Genomic DNA, 19690 nt, shown 5'->3' with positions numbered 1-19690 from the left:
AGTTGTGAATATCATTCAGTGGGAAGTGGGTGTGGAGGTGAAGACAGTACCTGAGAGGAGTTGTGAATATCATTCAGTGGGAAGTGGGTGTGGAGGTAAGACAAGACCTGAGAGGAGTTGTGAATATCATTCAGTGGGAAGTGGATGTGGAGGTGAAGACAAGACCTGAGAGGAGTTGTGAATATCATTCAGTGGGAAGTGGATGTGGAGGTGAAGACAAGACCTGAGAGGAGTTGTGAATATCATTCAGTGGGAAGTGGGTGTGGAGGTGAAGACAAGACCTGAGAGGAGTTGTGAATATCATTCAGTGGGAAGTGGGTGTGGAGGTAAGACAAGACCTGAGAGGAGTTGTGAATATCATTCAGTGGGAAGTGGATGTGGAGGTGAAGACAAGACCTGAGAGGAGTTGTGAATATCATTCAGTGGGAAGTGGGTGTGGAGGTGAAGACAAGACCTGAGAGGAGTTGTGAATATCATTCAGTGGGAAGTGGGTGTGGAGGTGAAGACAAGACCTGAGAGGAGTTGTGAATGTCATTCAGTGGGAAGTGGGTGTGGAGGTAAGACAAGACCTGAGAGGAGTTGTGAATATCATTCAGTGGGAAGTGGGTGTGGAGGTGAAGACAGTACCTGAGAGGAGTTGTGAATATCATTCAGTGGGAAGTGGATGTGGAGGTAAGACAAGACCTGAGAGGAGTTGTGAATATCATTCAGTGGGAAGTGGGTGTGGAGGTGAAGACAAGACCTGAGAGGAGTTGTGAATATCATTCAGTGGGAAGTGGGTGTGGAGGTAAGACAGTACCTGAGAGGAGTTGTGAATATCATTCAGTGGGAAGTGGGTGTGGAGGTGAAGACAAGACCTGAGAGGAGTTGTGAATATCATTCAGTGGGAAGTGGGTGTGGAGGTGAAGACAAGACCTGAGAGGAGTTGTGAATATCATTCAGTGGGAAGTGGGTGTGGAGGTAAGACAGTACCTGAGAGGAGTTGTGAATATCATTCAGTGGGAAGTGGGTGTGGAGGTGAAGACAAGACCTGAGAGGAGTTGTGAATATCATTCAGTGGGAAGTGGGTGTGGAGGTGAAGACAAGACCTGAGAGGAGTTGTGAATATCATTCAGTGGGAAGTGGATGTGGAGGTAAGACAAGACCTGAGAGGAGTTGTGAATATCATTCAGTGGGAAGTGGGTGTGGAGGTAAGACAGTACCTGAGAGGAGTTGTGAATATCATTCAGTGGGAAGTGGGTGTGGAGGTGAAGACAAGACCTGAGAGGAGTTGTGAATATCATTCAGTGGGTGTGGAGGTAAGACAGTACCTGAGAGGAGTTGTGAATATCATTCAGTGGGAAGTGGATGTGGAGGTGAAGACAAGACCTGAGAGGAGTTGTGAATATCATTCAGTGGGAAGTGGGTGTGGAGGTGAAGACAAGACCTGAGAGGAGTTGTGAATATCATTCAGTGGGAAGTGGGTGTGGAGGTGAAGACAAGACCTGAGAGGAGTTGTGAATATCATTCAGTGGGAAGTGGATGTGGAGGTAAGACAAGACCTGAGAGGAGTTGTGAATATCATTCAGTGGGAAGTGGATGTGGAGGTAAGACAAGACCTGAGAGGAGTTGTGAATATCATTCAGTGGGAAGTGGGTGTGGAGGTGAAGACCAGACCTGAGAGGAGTTGTGAATATCATTCAGTGGAGGAAAAAAAAACCCAACAAAGATGGGCAGAGATGTGAGTATAGCTCAGGTTATGGACTTTCAGAGAATGTCAACACTTGTTACCAAAGTGAGTCATTTAGACTGTATCCATTTGTCAGTTTGATAGACTCAGCAGTCGTGTTTTGTTTTTTCAGGACGGTGGAGTGTTTGTATTGAGCACAGTTTTGTGTGGGTGGTATGTGAGTGAACTTGCCTTCTGCCCTGATTCCCCCTGTGCTGTGAGCTGGGCACAGGCCAACCCCACTGAAACGGAATTGAATTTCAGTTTGAACACACACAGCTGTTGGTGGTCTTAAACTTCCCTCTTTTTGACTGATGCACTTCTTCAAATTCTGCTCTTTGCATATGTAGGTAGATTTGTTTGTATGTGCACACACTTGCTTGTGTATGATGTACTTGATACATGTATGCTTATGTATGATTAACTTTTTATTGTGAAAGCCTGGGAGGTGCCAGTATGAACTGCATCATAGATATATATATATATATATATATATAGAGAGAGAGAGAGAGAGACAATGACAATGACAATGACAAATGTTTTATTGAGGGTAAAATGGATAAGCTGGAAGCTTCTTTACACCATGCCCTCACACACGCATACACACACATAAATACATTGTAATAAATGAAATAAGTATGCATAATAAATGACATAGAAAAAACCAAATAGATAATAATAGTCACATAAATGGATGAATCAAAGACTACAATTACGGAAACATGAAAATCATACAAAACATTGCCACATGAAAATCTTCAAACACACACACACATGTGTGCACACACAGGCATTATACACGTAATCTCGAACATACAAGTACACAGAGATACACACGCATACTTACAGTCGCCGATTTTCCTTGCTTACACACTGTTGGAGAACAATTAATCAAAGTACGCTGGCTTACTAGGATCTCATCATATGCTTTGATTTTGCTGGTACTAATTACATTTGTTGCATCAGATATTTTTGATACGCTTTTTTGAAAGATGCTATAGTAGATCTATTTCTAAGATACTCGGGGATTTCATTCCACAGTTTACCACCAGAATAAGTGAGAGAGGACATGAAAAGGTTATTTCTGGGACGAGGGGTAAAAATGGTACTCTTGCTACGAATGATTCTTTCTGGGAATTTCCTATAAAGATAGGGCGGTGCAAAGTTCTTCATAATTTTGAACATAAAAACACCCTTGTTAAAGCGACATTTAAGATGAAAGGGGAGAATATTTAGTTCAACATAGTCATTTGCTTGAATAGAAGATTTAAGGAGAATGAGCTTAAGGGAACGTCTGTATATACTTTCAAGAGGTTTTAAGCAATTTTTACTAGCCCCGTCCCAGCATGTTGATGCATAGTCAATATCAGGTTGGATGTATGCATGAAAAAATAATTTACGGGTATGCTGATTAAGGAAATGCTTAATTCTATTGAGCTGAAATACTTTTTTCGATAACTTCTTGCATAGAGCAGAGATATGATAAGACCAGGAAAGGTTATTGTCAAGTGTAAGACCAAGTAGTCTATAAGAACTAACTTCCAGCAAATCATTATCAAGTACCTTGAGCCCTTTTATTTTAGATTTGATATTTTGTCGCTTTTGTCTGGTTGTGATTAACATAAATTTAGACTTCTGTGGGTGAATTGCCATGTGGTTCATTGCCATGTGGTTCATTTCAGTCCAGTTTATAAGTTTATCAATATCGCTCTGCAACTTAGTGCATACTGTATTGGCATTTGCGTCTTTTTGATGGAGTGTTGTATCACCAGCGAAAAGTTCGCAAGAGGATGAAACGTGAAGTGGAAGATCATTTATATAAATTGAAAATAAAATAGGCCCTAAAACTGATCCCTGAGGAATACCATAATTAACTGACATAAGAGGGGACATTTTAGAAGCTTGGATAACCGCTTGTTTCCTATTATCAAGAAAAGAAGATATCAGTTCAACTGAATCAGATGATAAGCCATACATGACTAACTTTTTCAAAAGTAGTTTATGATCTGTTGTATCAAAGGCTTTTGCAAAATCAACAAAAACAGACCCAGTAAATAAGTTATCATTAATGTTTAAATGCCATTCCTCAACAAGATTAGTCAGTGCAGTATGACAGGAATAATTTTTTGTAAAGCCACTTTGATTGGGGTGAAATAAATCATATTTGTTGTAATGTGACTGAAGGGTAAGTTTGATATGTTTTTCGAGGGGTTTGGATAATGTGGACAATATTGATATAGGTCTATAGTTAGTAGGGTCAGATGGATCACCATATTTAAAGACAGGTAACACTTTAGCATTCTTAAAAGCCTGTGGATAGGAGCGTTTTTCTATACAGAGGTTATAGATATACGTGATGTGTTCAGAGATGATAGGTGATGCTATCTTCAAAATCTTACTATCGATACCATCTAAACCTCGGGATGTAGACTGTTTTAATGAGCATAATTCTTTGAAAACATCATGTACACTAATGTATGCTAGCTGAAAGTTAGAATGTATTCTTTTCGTGTTACAAAAACATTTGAGCAATTGTAAGTCATTGGACTCGGTGATATCAACCCCGACAGTTCTTTCTGCGACAGTGGTAAAGTGTATATTTAGAATTTCAGCTGACATCTCATTCCCAGAAGGAGTAAACTGAACTTTTTTTTCCTGACAGTTGGTTGATAGCTTTCCAAATGGATTTTGTATCTCTTTTAGATATTATCAAATCACTAAAATATTTCTTTTTGGCAGCCCGTTTCATTGATGTTACTTTATTTCTCTGTTTCTTAAATTTCTCATCTTTTCCTGTAGTTTTTAATAATAGTTCTCGGGCCTTTATTTCAATATTTATATCTTCTGTCAACCATGGGGCCTTATTATCCTGTCTAACGCGTTTAGTCCTCAAGGGAACATGTTTGTTGAAAACGGTAAGAAAGTACTTATACCATGTCGCAAGCGCACTGTCAGGGTCGGTACACTGGTAAACATCAGAAAATTTAGCCATACATAAATCAAACAGAAACCCTTCTGTGTCAAAAGTTCTGTAACTACGAAATGACATATACCTGTGACTGCATCTGGGGATTTTTATGCCTTTCTTTGACCATGTTAGACATATTGGAAAGTGATCACTAAGGCCAAATACAGGAACAGAGGTTTCTACAACATTTCTAGGGTTATAACGTAAATGTGATCGATTAGTGTTTCAGAGAGAAGTGTCTTCCTTGTTGGAGTATTAACTATCTGTGTTAGATTATACATTTCAGTGATTCCCTTCCAGCTATCATGTGGTTTTAACAAATCAATGTTAAAATCACCCAGCAAAATAATTTCGGTGGAATAGTTAGTTGCATCTTCCATCATGTGCTCAAAGCGATCAAGCCACTCAACCCTTTCTTCGGGATTTCTGTATAGAAAACATACAAGGATTGGCTTGGTCCCTTTTAAGCGAAACTCTAACCAAATGCATTCAATATTATATTTATCAAAAATACTAACTCTTTTGTAATTTACAGACTGATGAACATAAGCTACCAATCCTGTTTCCAGTTTAACCGTGGCATCACGCCTGATGAGGTGGTATCCTGGAATAGATATCACATTGTCTGAAACAACATCAGATAATCGTGTTTCGGAAAAGGCAAAAACGTGAAAGCAATTACCAGAATTAGAAAGGATGGGGGAAATGTCTGACATCTTGTTCAGCATATGACAAATATTAAGGTATCCTATTTTGAATCCAGTTTTAGTCAGCCACTTGGGGGTGTTGGAGCAGTTCTCCATAATCAATGCTGATATAATCACAGGGCAAATGCAAGTGGTGAATGTCCTGAGCAAACACAATAACACTTATAAAGATACAAGTTATTCTGAATAAACTTATTTAAGAAATGCAGAAATACAACGGTTAAATTTTGTACAAAGACAAAAATTCTGAAAAAAATTAAAGGTTTAAGTATAGACACGTGACACCAATTGTTCACACAACTTCAGTCAACAATACAGAGAGTAACGTGCAGTATTACACCGTCCCAATCCGAGTGTGAAAACTGGCCTGAATTGGCAATGAATTCACAATACATGAACAACGTGAAAATATATTCTTTATTTCAGTTTAACATTGTTTAACCAAATGTAGTTAAAAGATATATGAATAATGTCTGTTTTATGCAAAGCATAATAGCGACCTTTCAGTCCTGTATATGCCGCATTGTCATAGGCCGCATATATGGCACACAAGTGTAGCCATACCGTATCAGATAATGTCAATATATATATTAGCAGCCCGATGCTCCATAGCTACCATGGTGGCGTCGGTCGTTGACGGTCTCGGTCGTACACCAGCTGTGACGCCAGGTTGACCAGCTGCTGTGCACACTGGCCAACAGGGCTGTGTGGGAGCCAGTTGTGGTTGTCACACATGGATCCGCCCTGTGGTGTAGGTGCGAAGTCCATGCCACCTGGTCCTGGGTACTGACTGTGTGTGAACCCTCCACTGTGGGTACTGAAGGGAGGGAAAGGGAATGGGTCTGGGAATCTGGGATGTGGGATATAAGGATTTATGTGACGTGGGAGAGGGTAAGAAGGAGGGGCATGTGGGAAGGATGAAAAGCCATTGGGTGGGGGGTATGGGTTTGTGTTTGCCCGGGATCGTCTGTCTTGAGGGGAGGTACATCTTCCCCTACATCATCCGCCATCCAGTCTGTAGGTGTACGGTCCTGGGCCCGGACTCACTGAGGTGGACGTGCCTCACTGAAGGTGACACGCCGGTCATTCCGGGACGGCAGAGGGGGAAAGTGGGCAGTGGATGACAAGGGAGGAGAACCTGTGTCTGTAGAGTCTGGGTGCTGAGAGCAGTGTGAGGAAGCTGCTCCACTGTTGAAGTGCGGGTCTCTCCCTCCATCTCTGTGTCCTGAGGAAGGACGTGAGGACCCCACGTCTTCAGGGCGGTTTTTGCTGTCTGCACGCCCAGACTGAGGGAGAACTTTCTTAAAGTTGACGGCAAGGCAGGCCGTCCCTCTTCTACTGGGGTGAGTGGCATCATTATATAATGCCTGACATGGTGCCCCGTTCTGAGTTACAAATGCACTGTAGTGATCAATCATGTCTACCTTCATGCTTGTGCAGGCAGAATACAAACTTCTGTTTGATGGCGCTATGGCGTTATTCAGTTGATTTCGACCTCTAGCAGGGAGAATGGAGCTTAATGTTATGTATGCTGAGGGAAAACAACTGGTACACAGGTCAATGAGTTCACACCAGTTCTGTGTTGAGATTGGTCCCGCTGGACAATCATTTACCCCAACATGGACAATAACAGTGTGAATATGGTCTTTCTTTTCTGAGTACTTTAACCACTGGGTGAGATCAGTGACTGTTAGTCCAGGAATACATATTTTGAAGAGTGGGTCATTGTATGTCTGTAGTCTCTTTGGGTTCACATATCTTATAACAGAGTCCCCTATCAGTAACGAGGAGGAATCGGCGGGGATGTTTATTTCACTCAGTACTTTCTCTGGGGACATCTTTTGATTCAGTATTTTACCATCATGTGAGGAATCATGTGTAGAGGTATCTGGGGTACTTTTGACTCTGGGAGAGTGTGGGACTCTGTGACTGCTGTCAACAGGTTGTTGCTGGCTGGATTCGGACAGAACATCAAACCGATTTTGTACTGGTACATCTATATTTTCAGTGTTGATTTGATGAACTGCCGAAACAAACTGAGGTGTGCTTTCAAGACAAACCTCATCACTATCACCTTTCTGTGGCAAGGAATCACCAGATACTGTGGACTGTGCTGTCAATGGACCAGAACGTTGGTCATCAGAGACTGACAGGATTTGGGTCTGTTGGTCAAAATACTTCTCTGAAGCATTACTGTCAGACAGACCACACTGGGTGGAAGTACTACATGATGAGGTAGATTTTTTCTTCACTTGTTTTATTTCTGAATGAAGAGTCCCAAGTTGTGTTTTTAGTGAATGATTTTCTTTTGACAGGCTGGTTACTGCGGAACTGACGTCAGAGATAATGGTTTTTAGACTGTCAAGAGCAGAGTGTAAGGACTCAACCTTATGGTCAATGTGGTGTTTGAGTTCATTCTTAATGGAAACTTTAGAGTCTTCTAGACTTGATACAAAATGAATCTCACTGTCGGCTTGGCTGTTTATCAGATCCTCAATAGTTGTTTCAACACTTTGGAGTTTTTCAAAGATAGTTTTATCAGCATAGTTTGTAGGGCAAAGCGTTCGTCTGCGATAACGTTTTAATTGTTTGGATGGTTTTGGAGTTGATTTCACTGCCATTCGTCTGTGACTGGTACTTACAGGGGAAGTCCGGCTTTCGTCACCATTTGGATGGGGTTGTGTCTGTTCATGGTGACCCTTATCTTTGTCAAAAGGGGTTATCTGAACTGCAGGAGACACCACAGAAAAGTCACCCATAAATTCTAGAAGAATACTTCCTTCATTCTGTAACTGCTCTGACTCTGGGTGCATGGGTACTGGTGGAGGGGGGGCTACTTCCTTCTGGGTATACACAGGGGGAGATAAATCTAACCTGTTATTACTGTCTGTCAGGAAGGTCAGTGGTATCGAGAGTATTGCAGTCTGAAAGGCATGCAAATCTTGCTTTTTACAATACTCATACACAGTGTCTTTCAAAACTTCACATTCCTCTGTGTCCCATTTAACACAGTCACTTCCCTGACACAATAAAGTTCCTGAGCCTTGCCGAGTATAATACAAGGACAGGGTCACACGTTTAGACTGTTTACTGAATAGTCTTATGACAGTCTTGGCCAGATTGGTGGGAACCGGGTGTTGACTGAACAGTCTTATGACAGTCTTGGCCAGATTGGTGGGAACCGAGTCTTCAATCCACAAGGGAAGGAAAAGGGGATTATCATCGTAATCATAATCGTTCTTTTCTGTCAGAATGAATGTATCGGTAATTGATGCATAACGATAACACAAGCAGTTCCTCCATGCAACAAGTTCTATTTCTGTACAGGAAAATCGTTTTTGTAGGTCATCTATTGTCGGCTGTAATTTACAGTCTCTTATCTCAACGCTGCTATCCATCATGATAAAGAAACTTCAACATATGATTAGCATGACTGTGTATCATAATATATAGTTCAGACCACTCGGACATGGGACAAGGAAAAGTTAATGATTCATGACACAGATCACAAATCACACAATGTACAGCGGCTGTCCGTATTCAGGGCGCACAGGTCTCGCTGACCGTGACAACAAAACAAACTGCACGTGCAGAACGGACACTTTTACAGCGTTTCACACTGGACACCACTGAGCAAACGTCAGGACAATGTTTCTTCATAATTCCATGTAGATAATCAAACTCTAATTACAGTCCATACCTTGTTCATCGAAGTATTATAATCACACCACTGCAGTCACATTGTGTTGATAAAACAACCAACAAAAAATCACACAAAATGACGTCCTCTGACACCATTAAACACATCAAAACATCAGAGCGATCAAAAAAACGTGTGTGCACAGAGAGAGAGAGAGAGAGAGAGAGAGATACATACATATATATATATATAGAGAGAGAGAGAGAAGAGAGAGAGAGATACATACATATATATATATAGAGAGAGAGAGAGAAGAGAGAGAGAGATACATACATATATATATAGAGAGAGAGAAGAGAGAGAGAGATACATACATATATATATATATAGAGAGAGAGAGATACATACATACATACATACATACATACATATATATATAGAGAGAGATTCTTTAAAAAAAATCCCAATGAGAGTACATATATTATTTTATAAATCTTCCAATACTGACTATTCCAGTGACTGTGTGTGCAGGTGGTGGTGGACTTGGTGTACACAGGGATGTGTGTGTACACAGGGATGTGTGTTTGTGTGTGTGTATGTTGTGTCCACAGGGATGTGTGTGTGTGTTGTGTACACAGGAATGTGTGTGTGTGTGTGTTGTGTACACAGGGATGTGTGTGTGTTGTGTCCACAAGGATGTGTGTGTGTGTGTGTTGTGTACACAGGGATGTGTGTGTGTGTGTGTGTGTTGTGTACTCCAGGATGCGTGTGTGTGTGTTGTGTCCACAGGGATGTGTGTATGTTGTGTACACAGGGATGTGTGTGTGTGTGTGTGTGTGTGTTGTGTACACACATAACACAGGGATGTGTGTGTGTGTGTTGTGTACACAGGGATGTGTATGTTGTGTACATAGGAATGCGTGTGTGTGCAGGCGGTGGTGGACTTTGTGTACACAGGGATATGTGTGTGTGTGTGTGCAGGTGGTGGTGGACTTTGTGTACACGGGGATGCTGGCCCTGACGGTGGACAACGTGGAGGAGGTGCTGTCAGCGGCCACACATCTGCAGGTGGGAGTGGCTGTGGACCTGTGCAGCAAGTACCTGGAGATGGCTATCACCAAGGACAACTGTGTGGACATCCTTAACCTGGCCGAGCTCTACTCCCTGGCCAGCATGTGCTCCCGTGCCCGCCACTTCATCCTCGACAACTTTGAGGTGACCCACCACACCTTTCATATAGATAATGTGACACTTCATCCTCCACAACTTTGAGGTGACCCACCACACCTTTCATATAGTTAGTGTGACACTTCATCCTCCACAACTTTGAGGTGACCCACCACACCTTTCATATAGATAGTTAGTGTGACACTTCATCCTCCACAACTTTGAGGTGACCCACCACACCTTTCATATAGATAGTTAGTGTGACACTTCATCCTCCACAACTTTGAGGTGACCCACCACACCTTTCATATAGATAGTGTGACACTTCATCCTCCACAACTTTGAGGTGACCCACCACACCTTTCATATAGATAGTGTGACACTTCATCCTCCACAACTTTGAGGTGACCCACCACACCTTTCATATAGATAGTGTGACACTTCATCCTCGACAACTTTGAGGTGACCCACCACACCTTTCATATAGATAGTTAGTGTGACACTTCATCCTCCACAACTTTGAGGTGACCCACCACACCTTTCATATAGATAGTGTGACACTTCATCCTCGACAACTTTGAGGTGACCCACCACACCTTTCATATAGATAGTGTGACACTTCATCCTCGACAACTTTGAGGTGACCCACCACACCTTTCATATAGATAGTGTGACACTTCATCCTCGACAACTTTGAGGTGACCCACCACACCTTTCATATAGATAGTTAGTGTGACACTTCATCCTCGACAACTTTGAGGTGACCCACCACACCTTTCATATAGATAGATAGTGTGACACTTCATCCTCGACAACTTTGAGGTGACCCACCACACCTTTCATATAGATAGTGTGACACTTCATCCTCGACAACTTTGAGGTGACCCACCACACCTTTCATATAGATAGTGTGACACTTCATCCTCCACAACTTTGAGGTGACCCACCACACCTTTCATATAGATAGTTAGTGTGACACTTCATCCTCCACAACTTTGAGGTGACTCACCACACCTTTCATATAGATAGATAGTGTGACACTTCATCCTCCACAACTTTGAGGTGACCCACCACACCTTTCATATAGATAGTGTGACACTTCATCCTCGACAACTTTGAGGTAACCCACCACACCTTTCATATAGATAGTTAGTGTGACACTTCATCCTCCACAACTTTGAGGTGACCCACCACACCTTTCATATAGATAGTGTGACACTTCATCCTCGACAACTTTGAGGTGACCCACCACACCTTTCATATAGATAGTGTGACACTTCATCCTCGACAACTTTGAGGTGACCCACCACACCTTTCATATAGATAGTTAGTGTGACACTTCATCCTCCACAACTTTGAGGTGACCCACCACACCTTTCATATAGATAGTGTGACACTTCATCCTCCACAACTTTGAGGTGACCCACCACACCTTTCATATAGATAGTTAGTGTGACACTTCATCCTCCACAACTTTGAGGTGACCCACCACACCTTTCATATAGATAGTGTGACACTTCATCCTCCACAACTTTGAGGTGACCCACCACACCTTTCATATAGATAGTGTGACACTTCATCCTCCACAACTTTGAGGTGACCCACCACACCTTTCATATAGATAGTGTGACACTTCATCCTCGACAACTTTGAGGTGACCCACCACACCTTTCATATAGATAGTGTGACACTTCATCCTCGACAACTTTGAGGTGACCCACCACACCTTTCATATAGATAGTTAGTGTGACACTTCATCCTCCACAACTTTGAGGTGACCCACCACACCTTTCATATAGATAGTGTGACACTTCATCCTCCACAACTTTGAGGTGACCCACCACACCTTTCATATAGATAGTTATTGTGACACTTCATCCTCGACAACTTTGAGGTGACCCACCACACCTTTCATATAGATAGTGTGACACTCCATCCTCGACAACTTTGAGGTGACCCACCACACCTTTCATATAGATAGATAGTGTGACACTTCATCCTCTACAACTTTGAGGTGACCCACCACACCTTTCATATAGTTAGATAGTGTAACACTTCATCCTCCACAACTTTGAGGTGACCCACCACACCTTTCATATAGATAGTGTGACACTTCATCCTCTACAACTTTGAGGTGACCCACCACACCTTTCATATAGTTAGATAGTGTAACACTTCATCCTCTACAACTTTCAGGTGACTCACCACACCTTTCATATGGTTAGATAGTGTGACACTTCATCACATACAACTTTGAGGTGACCCACCACACCTTTCATATAGTTAGATAGTGTAGATAGTGTAACACTTTATCCTCCACAACTTTGAGGTGACCCACCACGCCTTTCATATAGATAGTGTAACACTTCATCCTCCACAACTTTGTGGTGACCCACCACACCTTTCATATGGATAGTGTGACACTTCATCCTCGACAACTTTGAGGTTACCCACCACACCTTTCATATAGATGGTGTGACACTTCATCCTCCTCAACTTTGAGGTGACCCACCACACCTTAAATATAGATAGTGTGACACTTCATCCTCGACAACTTTGAGGTGACCCACCACACCTTTCATATAGATAGTGTGACACTTCATCCTCCACAACTTTGAGGTGACCCACCACACCTTTCATATAGATAGTTAGTGTGACACTTCATCCTCCACAACTTTGAGGTGACCCACCACACCTTTCATATAGATAGTGTGACACTTCATCCTCGACAACTTTGAGGTGACCCACCACACCTTTCATATAGATAGTTAGTGTGACACTTCATCCTCCACAACTTTGAGGTGACCCACCACACCTTTCATATAGATAGTGTGACACTCCATCCTCGACAACTTTGAGGTGACCCACCACACCTTTCATATAGATAGATAGTGTGACACTTCATCCTCTACAACTTTGAGGTGACCCACCACACCTTTCATATAGTTAGATAGTGTAACACTTCATCCTCTACAACTTTGAGGTGACTCACCACACCTTTCATATGGTTAGATAGTGTGACACTTCATCACATACAACTTTGAGGTGACCCACCACACCTTTCATATAGTTAGATAGTGTAGATAGTGTAACACTTTATCCTCGACAACTTTGAGGTGACCCACCACGCCTTTCATATAGATAGTGTAACACTTCATCCTCCACAACTTTGTGGTGACCCACCACACCTTTCATATGGATAGTGTGACACTTCATCCTCGACAACTTTGAGGTTACCCACCACACCTTTCATATAGATGGTGTGACACTTCATCCTCCTCAACTTTGAGGTGACCCACCACACCTTTCATATAGATAGTGTGACACTTCATCCTCCACAACTTTGAGGTGACCCACCACACCTTTCATATAGATAGTGTGACACTTCATCCTCGACAACTTTGAGGTGACCCACCACACCTTTCATATAGATAGTGTGACACTTCATCCTCGACAACTTTGAGGTGACCCACCACACCTTTCATATAGATAGTGTGACACTTCATCCTCCACAACTTTGAGGTGACCCACCACACCTTTCATATAGTAAGATAGTGTGACACTTCATCCTCCACAACTTTGAGGTGACCCACCACACCTTTCATATAGATAGATAGTGTGACACTTCATCCTCCACAACTTTGAGGTGACCCACCACACCTTTCATATAGTAAGATAGTGTGACACTTCATCCTCCACAACTTTGAGGTGACCCACCACACCTTTCATATAGATAGATAGTGTGACACTTCATCCTCCACAACTTTGAGGTGACCCACCACACCTTTCATATAGATAGTGTGACAATTCATCCTCCACAACTTTGAGGTGACCCACCACATCTTTCATATAGATAGTGTGACACTTCATCCTCCACAACTTTGAGGTGACCCACCACACCTTTCATATAGATAGATAGTGTGACACTTCATCCTCCACAACTTTGAGGTGACCCACCACACCTTTCATATAGATAGTGTGACACTTCATCCTCCACAACTTTGAGGTGACCCACCACACCTTTCATATAGTTAGATAGTGTGACACTTCATCCTCGACAACTTTGAGGTGACCCACCACAACTTTCATATAGATAGTGTGACACTTCATCACATACAACTTTGAGGTGACCCACCACACCTTTCATATAGATAGTTAGTGTGACACTTCATCCTCCACAACTTTGAGGTGACCCACCACACCTTTCATATAGATAGTGTGTCACTTCATCCTCCACAACTTTGAGGTGACCCACCACACCTTTCATATAGATAGTGTGACACTTCATCCTCCACAACTTTGAGGTGACCCACCACACCTTTCATATAGATAATGTGTCACTTCATCCTCGACAACTTTGAGGTGACCCACCACACCTTTCATATAGATAGTGTGACACTTCATCCTCCACAACTTTGAGGTGACCCACCACACCTTTCATATAGTTAGATAGTGTGACACTTCATCCTCCACAACTTTGAGGTGACCCACCACACCTTTCATATAGATAGTGTGTCACTTCATCCTCGACAACTTTGAGGTGACCCACCACACCTTTCATATAGATAGTGTGACACTTCATCCTCGACAACTTTGAGGTGACCCACCACACCTTTCATATCCATAGTGTGACACTTCATCCTCTACAACTTTGAGGTGACCCGCCACTTGTGTTGTTCCCAGGTGTATGTCAGTATAAATAGTGTGTGACGTTATCCTGGACAACCTTGAAGTGACCCAACACTTGGGCTTTACACATATGTTTGTATGTATGAATAATGTGACTTCATCCTGGATAATTTTGAGGTGACCCAACTCTTTGTGTGTGTGTGTGTAGAGAGAGCGAGAGAGAGAGAAATTAGTCCTGTTAAAAAAAGAAATGCAGAGTTGTTTATTTTAAAATGATTTTGTGATTATCATGCAGTAACCAAATTTTGTCTTTAACAAATGTTGGTCTGGACATTGACCTTACATCAATGCAGGTTTCACTCTGCATGTGATGCACACAAGGGGACAGGCTAAAACATCAAAACTGCAATTTTTGGTTGCTCACTTGCCTTCCCTGAGTGGATATGGATAAAATTTGTGAACAGTCAGTTCACACTATGTCCTTAAAAATTCAATACAAAGGGGTTGATGTTACCGGGAGAAGACAGAGCGGAATTTGGCAGAGATGGCTCCTTTACCAGAAGACGGGCACGCAGCTTAAGGGTTTCTACAGGCGAGCCATAGCCAAAGCAAGGTTGCCTGGCATTTCCAAGTTTTCCAAAGCACCATCAGCAGGCTGTGGGCAAGATTTCCAGCCACCAGAGTTGTTGCTGACTGCCCACTATCAGGCAGACCAAGGGCAACGACAGCAGCTCAGGATGGGTTCATCTGGATTCGTTTCCTGCCTGCCTCAGCTACAGTCTGGCTTTGTTTCCTGCCAGCCTCAGCTACAGTCTGGCTTTGTTTCCTGCCAGCCTCACTTACAGTCCAGCTTTGTTTCCTGCCAGCCTCAGCTACAGTCCGGCTTTGTTTCCTGCCAGCCTCAGCTACAGTCCAGCTTTGTTTCCTGCCAGCCTCAGCTACAGTCTGGCTTTGTTTCCTGCCAGCCTCAGCTACAGTCCAGCTTTGTTTCCTGCCAGCCTCACTTACAGTCCAGCTTTGTTTCCTGCCAGCCTCACTTACAGTCAAGCTTTGTTTCCTGCCAGCCTCAGCTACAGTCCAGCTTTGTTTCCTGTCAGCCTCAGCTACAGTCCAGCTTTGTTTCCTGCCAGCCTCAGCTACAGCCCAGCTTTGTTTCCTGCCAGCCTCAGCTACAGTCCAGCTTTGTTTCCTGCCAGCCTCAGCTACAGTCCAGCTTTGTTTTCTGCCATCTTCACTTACAGTACAGCTTTGTTTCCTGCCAGCCTCACTTACAGTCCAGCTTTGTTTCCTGTCAGCCTCAGCTACAGTCCAGCTTTGTTTCCTGTCAGCCTCAGCTACAGTCCAGCTTTGTTTCCTGTCAGCCTCACTTACAGTCCAGCTTTGTTTCCTGCCAGCCTCAGCTACAGTCCAGCTTTGTTTCCTGTCAGCCTCACTTACAGTCCAGCTTTGTTTCCTGCCAGCCTCAGCTACAGTCCAGCTTGTTTCCTGCCAGCCTCAGCTACAATCCAGCTTTGTTTCCTGCCAGCCTCACTTACAAAGTTACATTCCAGCTTTGTTTCCTGCCAGCCTCAGCTACAGTCCGGCTTTGTTTCCTGCCAGCCTCAGCTACAGTCCAGCTTTGTTTCCTGCCAGCCTCACTTACAAAGTTACATTCCAGCTTTGTTTCCTGCCAGCCTCAGCTACAGTCCAGCTTTGTTTCCTGCCAGCCTCAGCTACAGTCCGACTTTGTTTCCTGCCAGCCTCAGCTACAGTCCAGCTTTGTTTCCTGCCAGCCTCAGCAACCATGCAGGAACTCCCTGGACCACGCCCAGTTTGGGGCCAGACAGTGAGGAAGTGGTGGTGAGTCTGACAGCATGGGGCAGACGGCCTGGGCAGTACACTGACATGGTGGATGTTGAGGAAGTGGTGGTGAGTCTGGCAGCATACGGTATGCAGTGGGCTAAGCAGCACCGTCGCTGGACTGTCAGGAATGACTGGAGACAGGTGTGGTTCAACGACCAGTCCTTCCTGCTTCACCGCCATGATGGATGGAGGATGTGTTGCAGAGAAAATGAACAACACACATCCAGCTGTGTTGACGAGGCAACTTCCATGAAAATGCCCATAATCTAGTAAACGCCCACTCACCACTTGGGGTCAAAAACTGTGTGCATGGTAAAGTACCTTGTAAATGCCCATCCCCACTTTGAAAAAAAGCCCATCCACACTGAAAAAAAAAGCCCATCCACACTTTGAAAAAAGAAAGAAAAAAAAACAATTTGAAAAAAAGGCCGTTCCGCACTTTGAAAAGAAAAAAAGCCCATCCACATTTTGAAACAAAAAAAGCCCATCCACTTTGGGGAAAAAAACCCATCCACTTTGAAAAAAAAGCCCATCAACACTTTGAAAAACAAACAAACAAAAACAAAACAAAAGCCCATCCACACTTTGATAAAAATAACAAAAAATACTCATCCACTTTGTTTTTAAATGCCCATCCACACTTTGAAAAAAGAAAAAATCCCATCCACAATTTGAAAAACCAAGTGAAAGCATAATGTAATTCCTCAGCTCGGTGCCTTGTTGCAGTAGCTGGTGGTGTGTTCTCACTGCCAGCCCACCAGTGCTGTGTGGGAAAACTAGGTCAGGGAATGGTTCCCACAAAGGGTACAGTGCCCAGCCAGTGCTGTGTTGGGAAACTAGGTCAGGGAATGGTTCCCACAAAGGGTACAGTACCCAGCCAGTGCTGTGTTGGGAAACTAGGTCAGGGAATGGTTCCCACAAAGGGTACAGTACCCAGCCAGTGCTGTGTTGGGAAACTAGGTCAGGGAATGGTTCCCACAAAGGGTACAGTACCCAGCCAGTGCTGTGTTGGGAAACTAGGTCAGGGAATGGTTCCCACAAAGGGTACAGTACCCAGCCAGTGCTGTGTTGGGAAACTAGGTCAGGGAATGGTTCCCACAAAGGGTACAGTGCCCAGCCAGTGCTGTGTTGGGAAACTAGGTCAGGGAATGGTTCCCACAAAGGGTACAGTACCCAGCCAGTGCTGTGTTGGGAAACTAGGTCAGGGAATGGTTCCCACAAAGGGTACAGTACCCAGCCAGTGCTGTGTGGGGAAAACTAGGTCAGGGAATGGTTCCCACAAAGGGTACAGTACCCAGCCAGTGCTGTGTTGGGAAACTAGGTCAGGGAATGGTTCCCACAAAGGGTACAGTACCCAGCCAGTGCTGTGTTGGGAAACTAGGTCAGGGAATGGTTCCCACAAAGGGTACAGTACCCAGCCAGTGCTGTGTTGGGAAACTAGGTCAGGGAATGGTTCCCACAAAGGGTACAGTGCCCAGCCAGTGCTGTGTTGGGAAACTAGGTCAGGGAATGGTTCCCACAAAGGGTACAGTACCCAGCCAGTGCTGTGTTGGGAAACTAGGTCAGGGAATGGTTCCCACAAAGGGTACAGTACCCAGCCAGTGCTGTGTTGGGAAACTAGGTCAGGGAATGGTTCCCACAAAGGGTACAGTACCCAGCCAGTGCTGTGTGGGGAAAACTAGGTCAGGGAATGGTTCCCACAAAGGGTACAGTACCCAGCCAGTGCTGTGTTGGGAAACTAGGTCAGGGAATGGTTCCCACAAAGGGTACAGTACCCAGCCAGGCCAGTGCTGTGTTGGGAAACTAGGTCAGGGAATGGTTCCCACAAAGGGTACAGTACCCAGCCAGTGCTGTGTGGGGAAAACTAGGTCAGGGAATGGTTCCCACAAAGGGTACAGTACCCAGCCAGTGCTGTGTGGGGAAAACTAGGTCAGGGAATGGTTCCCACAAAGGGTACAGTACCCAGCCAGTGCTGTGTGGGGAAACTAGGTCAGGGAATGGTTCCCACAAAGGGTACAGTACCCAGTTAGCGCTTACCCCTGTGGTCAGGGTGAAGTCTATGCCAGGTGGTGGTGGACACTTGCAAGGTAGTTTACTGAATGTGGGTACATAATGTCTGATGTAGGTGTATTTTTCCTGGACAACTGTCAGGTGCTGAAAAAGTGTTTGTCTGACTGCTTTTTTCTTTCTCTTGGTGTGTGTGTGTGTGTGTGTGTGTTACTCAAATTGTGCCTGTTGTGTTTGTCTGACTGTTTTTTTCTTTCTCTTGGTGTGTGTGTGTGTGTGTGTGTGTGTGTGTGTGTGTGTGTGTGTGTGTGTTACTCAAGTTGTGTCTGTTATGTTTGTCTGACTGCTTTTTTCTTTCTCTCTCAGTATGTGTGTGTGTGTGTGTGTTTGTTTGAAAAATGCCTTTCGAAAAGAGGTAGTAAATTATATGCATGTTTTGTAGATCTAAAGAAGGTCTTTGACTCTGATCAACGAGGACCCCTGATGGAAATATTGAAAAATATTTGTATTTGTTTTGTATTTGTATTTCTTTTTATCACAACAGATTTCTCTGTGTGAAATTCGGGCTGCTCTCCCCAGAGAGTGTGTCGCTATACTACAGTGCCACCCATTTTTTTGTATTTTTTCCTGCATGCACTTTTATTTGTTTTTTCTATCCAAGTGGATTTTTCTACAGAATTTTGCCAGGAACAGCCCTTTTGTTGCCGTAGGCTCTTTTACGTGCGCTAAGTGCATGCTGCATACAGGACCTCGGTTTATCATCTCATCCGAATGACTAGCATCCAGACCACCACTCAAGGTCTAGTGGAGGGGGAAAAAATATCAGCAGCTGAGCCGTGATTCGAACCAGTGCGCTCAGATTCTCTCGCTTCCTAGGCGGATGCGTTACCTCTAGCCCATCACTCCACTTAATGGGTTGTCTGGGAAATTTATGAACACTATGCTTGCCATTTACATGTCTGTGGTGTCGTGTGTGAGAGTGGGCAATATGCTTATAGATTTTTTTGACTGTCCTGCTGGAG

General features: G+C 43.8%; 1 protein-coding gene across 2 annotated transcripts in view; it reads left to right on the top strand.

Moving 5' to 3' along the window:
- LOC143285571 (kelch-like protein 9) overlaps positions 1 to 19690 on the top strand; it is a 64266-nt gene that overhangs the window by 34035 nt on the left and 10541 nt on the right. For both annotated transcript variants that reach the window (XR_013055704.1, XM_076592967.1), the window contains exon 4: positions 10005 to 10238. Coding sequence is in view for 1 of the 2 variants with exons in the window: in XM_076592967.1 (XP_076449082.1) it covers positions 10005 to 10238 (234 nt within the window). In the remaining variant the exon portion in view is untranslated. The remainder of the gene's footprint in view (positions 1 to 10004; positions 10239 to 19690) is intronic.

Source organism: Babylonia areolata, chromosome 9 (genome assembly GCF_041734735.1).
Source record: "Babylonia areolata isolate BAREFJ2019XMU chromosome 9, ASM4173473v1, whole genome shotgun sequence".
Lineage (NCBI taxonomy): Eukaryota > Metazoa > Mollusca > Gastropoda > Neogastropoda > Buccinidae > Babylonia > Babylonia areolata.
The sequence above is the reverse complement of the archived record's forward strand: the minus strand, read 5'-3'. Positions and strand labels throughout refer to the sequence as shown.